General features: G+C 39.0%; 1 protein-coding gene across 1 annotated transcript in view; it reads right to left on the bottom strand.

Moving 5' to 3' along the window:
* Window positions 1-592: 592 nt before the first annotated feature.
* Window positions 593-5,902, bottom strand: part of fam174c (family with sequence similarity 174 member C) — a 35,003-nt gene continuing 29,693 nt past the window's right edge. The window contains exon 3 of the mRNA XM_043709938.1: window positions 593-2,060. Coding sequence (XP_043565873.1) covers window positions 2,057-2,060 — 4 coding nt within the window. The 3' untranslated portion in view covers window positions 593-2,056. The remainder of the gene's footprint in view (window positions 2,061-5,902) is intronic.

Below are 5,902 nucleotides of genomic sequence, written 5' to 3'. Positions count from 1 at the left end.
TGGGACTTCTTCTGACTTTCTTCTTACAATATAAAACAGATGATGAATTGTTAATTAAAGACAAACAGCTATAAGTGGAAATCTGTTTGCTCCAGATTTGGTGAATATATTCCATTACAAGTGATGAAGACTTTATTAAACAATATTAATCTAAGTTCAAGAGTTTGTGCTGAACTGGATCAACACCTCTGAACTCTGGGAGGTTTACGGACATCCAAAAGGTATAATTTAAATGCCACAATATGTTGCTGTCACTATTCAATGATCTAGAAAAATAATGGTTTTGAACTGGATTCTTAACATACGAAGCTGAGGGTGGAGGTATTTTTTTTTTAAAAAAGAAGAATCTCTACAGTGTGGAAACAGGCCCTTCTGCCCCACAAGTCCAATTAACTCTCCGAAGAGTAATCCACCCAGACCCATTGCCCTTACCCTATATTTACCCCTGACTAATGCACCTACTCTAATATCCCTGAACACTATTGGCAATTTAGCATGGCCAGTTCACCTAATCTGCACATCTTTGGATTGTGGGAAGAAACCGGAGCACCCGGAGGAAACCCACACAGGCACAGGGAGAATGTCTGTGTGGAGTTTGCACAGTCACCCAAGGCTGGAATTGAACCTGGGTCCCTGGCACTTTGAGGAAGCAGTGCCAGGGACCCACTTACCACACTGCCCACATGAAGCAGAGGAGTAACCTAAACTAGGAAGCATTTTAATTGACCTGTTCAAAAGGTAGGTCTGAGAGTAGCAAATTATTACAAGCTCTACAGCCATATCTTAATTATTAATGTGAAGATCTCAGTACCAGGTGAATGAGGATAATTTAGAAAAATGCACCAAATCACAGAATTCATCGAAGGTTTCTGGACTTACGCTTTCTACGATCTTGTATAGGGATTTGATGGCCAAGGAAGGCGTATTTATAATGTGGCCAAACAGGTTGAGCATCAACTTTCAAAATCCTTCCAAATAATGGCAGGCAGCAAGAATGGAAAACATTTCTGGGTCAGTCACGTGATGGGATTAAATTAGAGCTTCTGCCATCACTATCCATAACTCTGGGCAACATGGAGTTTGATTCCTGTTCCACCTCGGGCAAGTTCTAGGACCTGCATCGTTTTTCTGCCTGGGGTGGAGATTGTTGCACAGTGGGCATAAAACTCAAGATGTCACTTTGAAACATATTTTGAAATGGTGCGCCTACTCAAAGAGTACTGAAAGATCATTTGTCAAAAAGCTATAAACTATTATAGAAATGTAATTGTGAAGCATTGATCAACATGAAGCAAAAATTCTTTCAAATTTCTATGCTGCTTTGAAATAAATGGAAACGTATGAAACAAATAAAAAGGAATTCTCTTCAGGTAGTTAGTTTGTAAACATTTGCCTAGTTTGTTCACATAGTGTATATTCTGTACAAAATATATGCTAATATAATACACATTATCTACAATAGCAACATGACAGAAAAAATCATTTTAAACAAATTACTATACAGTACCAATACCTTCTCATAGGGCTCCAAGCCACAGTAACAATTTATATTGCCAAGGAAATCTTATTACCTCTAGATCTAATATTAGCCACCAGTTTTTTTTTTTACAATTCCCATCACTAGACTATTATTATAGAAGTCTGATTGTAATTTTAAAAAGAGGTTGGAGTTTGACTCAGGAACAGATTTGATTTTTTAACCAGCAAAAATTCTATATCCCAGATTATTTCTATTTAAACTCAGATTAGCATTCACAAGTACAAAAGAAATGTCGAGAATTTGCAACCTTAAAAAAAGATAATTCTCAATTTTAGCAAGGAATTAAAAAAATACATTCTCAGTTTTAATTTACATTTATTATCAGAATCAAAAGCTTTATCTTATTAAAATAGCGCGTTTTTCAAGAAAGTAGAGCTACAAAATTACACTAACTTACAATCGCGTACAATACACAGACTTGGAGCTCATTCTGGTATATCAAGATGTAGGTAGTTTCTTTATATTACTCTACAGCTTTGGTTTTCTTGCAGGGCACCCTCTTAAGACGGTCTGCATTTACCTGCAATTAAATCAAAACAAATTTTTTTCAGCTTTTGAAGTGCAAGTGTGAAGGTGCTTTATTATCTAAATAATGCAATGTCTTTGAACAGATTAAGTCTATTTGCTATTGAGGTAATACTTAAATTCTTACAGTAGATACTAAAAGTGAAAAATGCTCCGTTCTCTGGTTAACTTTTACATGAATGAAAGCAGAAATTTGAAAACTAAATTCAGGACAGCCACAAAATTATAATAGAATTATTTGTCAGCTGAAGATTTCAGTTTTACATCTGTTATCATCATTACAAGTTTAAAGGAAGTCTAGGTTTTACATAATTTTAGAAGTTGCGTACCTTTTTTCTATTAGACTAACTGAACAGATATTATCAAAATAATAAAGCCATTTGGAAAACTGAAAAGCTGCCATAGAACAGAATATCTAACATGCTTCTGTTGTTGAATCACCAATACGACTTTCATCATATTTTTAACTTTGGCTGTAAGTGAATTATTGTTCGCAAATTATAGTTAAATGTAAAGGTTTCCACTTAGGCAGTGATAAGGTGAGACAAGAGACTGTTAATCTGGCCTTGTAAAGGCAGTAGCCATAGATGTGGAAACAATAGAGCTCAGTCAAATTATAGGGAGCTGTTCTTCTTAAAACTTGAACCTCAGCAATTGGATTATTTATTATTTTTGAGTGATAGGAAGCACGTTAGATAGGCATTTCAAAACCATGGCCACCCAGCCCTTGAACTCAATCTGTTATGCAGCAAATTATTTTGTATATGGCACAGAGAGTAATAGAAATAGTTATGATGAAAGTCAAGAAATATCTATAAACACAACTGTGATAGGAAATACCAGATAATCAAATATTTCTATTTCTCAACGTGGACATAGGCATGCAGTAGATGCTGATACTTAGTAAAACTATTAACATTTAACATTTTGAAAATAGGAAAAAAGATGCAGATATAAAAAGGGATCTTAGTGTCAGAGCCATATATTACTAGTGCATGCAAGCAAAGCCACAAGAAATGGAATCCTTAGGATTACATCTAGAGTCACAGAACATAAAACACAAAGGAATAATGTCCTACTTTTACAGAACCTTATTTGGGCCACAAATGGAACATTATACAAGTTTGGGCACATTATTATTAAGGATGCATAGGCAATGGAGCAAGTATAGCACAGATACATTTACACTTATATCAGGAATAAGTGGTTACAATTACAAAGTGATGCTCAGCTCGGATTTCTCTTCACTGGAGTTAGAATCTTGGGGATATACAGCATGGAAACAGACCCTTTGGTCCAACTGTCCATGCTGACCAGTTATCTTAACTTAATCTAGTTCCATTTGCCAGTATTTGGCCCATTTCCCTCTAATTCCTTCCTATTCATATACCCATCCACATGTCTTTTAAATGCTCCACTAGCCTCCACCACTTCCTCTGGCAGCTCATTCCATGCATGCACCACCCTCTGCATGAAAAAAGGTGCCCCTTAGGTGCCTATTATATCTTTCTCCTCTTCGCCCTGAATCTATGCGCTCTAGTTCTGGACTCCTCCACACCAGGGAAAATACAATAGACAACAGGTGCAGGAGTAGGCCATTCTGCCCTTCAAGCCAGCAGCACCATTCATTATGATCATGGCTAATCATCCTCAATCAGTATCCTGTTCCTGCCTCATCCCCATTACCCTTGGTTCCACTATCCTTAAGAGGTCTATCCAACTTACCTGTTTATCCTATGTATGCCCCTCATGATTTTATAAACCTCAACAAACGTCACCCCTCAGCCTACAACGGTCCAGGAAAAACAGCCCCAGTCTATTCAGCCTCTCCCTATCGCTCAAACCCTTCAACCCAGGCAACATCCTTGTTAATCTTGCAGCATGTTTTGAAGATAAACAATAGGTAAGGTTGTAAGATAGACTACATTCATTTGTAAGCAAGATATAAAGAGGGTCCAAATTTAAGAACAGACCCTAAAATAAGTCAAATTATAGCTGTATCAATTTTTTGAAAATTAAACTTCATAGTTATATGAAACAGGTTAATATTAAAGGACATATAGAGCAAACATATAAAGCATTAGGACATATAGAGCATGATTAGATAGGAGGAAACTCAGGAAAAATGTTGATTAAATGGGACCTTTTTCTTTGTTATATAGTAAGACCATAAGACATAGGAGTGGAAGTAAGGCCATTCGGCCCATCGGGTCCACTCCGCCATTCAATCATGGCTGATGCGCATTTCAGCTCCACTTACCAGCGTTCTCCCCGTAGCCCTTAATTCCTCTAGACAACAAGAATCTATCAATCTCGGCCTTGAAGACATTTAGCATTCCGGCTTCCACTGCACTCCGTGGCAATGAATTCCACAGACCCACTACTCTCTGGCTGAAGAAATGTCTCCGCATTCCTGTTCTGAAATGACCCCCTCTAATTCTAAAGCTGTGCCCAAGGATTCTAGAATCCCCACCTAACAGAAACAAAAACCCAGCATCCACCCTTTTCAAGCCATGCATTCTATTGTAAGTTTGTATTGGATGTCCCCTCAATGTTCTAAACTCTAATGAATACAATCTCAGGATCCTCATCAGTTCATCATATGTTAGGCCTAGCATTTCAGGGGTCATCCGTTTGAATCTCCACTGGACATGCTCCAGTGCCAGTATGTCCTTCCTGAGGTGTGGGGACCAAAACTGGACACAGTACTCCAAATGGGGCCTAACCAGAGCTTTATAAAGTCTTAGTAGTACATCTCTGCTTTTATATTCCAACCCTCTTGAGATAAGAGACAACATTGCATTCGCCTTCTTAATCACGGACTCAACCTGCATGTTTACCTTTAGAGAATCCTCGACTAGCACTCCCAGATCCCTTTGTGCTTTGGCTTTATTAATTTTCTCACCATTTAGAAAGCTTTTATTCTTTTTGCCAAAGTGCAAGACCTCGCACTTGCTCAAATTCCATCAGCCATTTCCTGGACCACTCTCCCAACCGGTCTAGATCCTTCTGTAGCCTCCCCACTTCCTCAGCACTACCTGCCTGTCCACCTAACTTCGTATCATCGGCAAAATTCGCTAGAATGCCCCCGGTTCCCTCATCCAAATCGTTAATATATAATGCGAACAGCTGTGGCCCCAGCACCGAACCCTGCGGGACACCGCTCGTCACCGGCTGCCATTCTGAAAAAGAACCTTTTATCACAACTCTCTGCCTTCTGTTAGACAGCCAATCCCCACTCCATCCCAGCAGCTCACCTCGAACACCATGGGCCCTCACCTTGCTCAGCAGCCTCCCGTGTGGCACCTTATCAAAGGCCTTTTGAAAGTCTAGATAGACCACATCCACTGGGTTTCCCTACTTGTTACCTCTTCAAAAAATTCCAACAGGTTTGTCAGGCATGACCTCCCTTTACTAAATCCATGTTGACTTGTTCTAATCAGACTCTGCTCTTCCAAGAATTTAGAAACCTCATCCTTAATGATGGATTCTAGAATTTTACCAACAACCGAGGTCAAGCTGATTGGCCTATAATTTTCCATCTTTTGCCTTGATCCTTTCTTGAACAACGGGGTTACAACAGCCATCTTCCAATCATCCCGGACCTTTCCTGACTCCAGTGACTCCTGAAAGATCTCAACCAATGCCTCTGCTATTTCCTCAGCCACCTCTCTCAGAACTCTAGGGTGTATCCCATCAGGGCCAGGAGATTTATCAATTTTAAGACTTTTTAACTTTTCTAGCACTATCTCTTTCGTAATCGCAACCATACTCAACTCAGCCCCGTGACACCCTTTAATCTTTGGGATATTACTCATGTCTTCCACTGAGAATACT

This window comes from Chiloscyllium plagiosum, chromosome 2 (genome assembly GCF_004010195.1).
Source record: "Chiloscyllium plagiosum isolate BGI_BamShark_2017 chromosome 2, ASM401019v2, whole genome shotgun sequence".
In the NCBI taxonomy this organism is placed as follows: Eukaryota; Metazoa; Chordata; class Chondrichthyes; order Orectolobiformes; family Hemiscylliidae; genus Chiloscyllium; species Chiloscyllium plagiosum.
The sequence above is the reverse complement of the archived record's forward strand: the minus strand, read 5'-3'. Positions and strand labels throughout refer to the sequence as shown.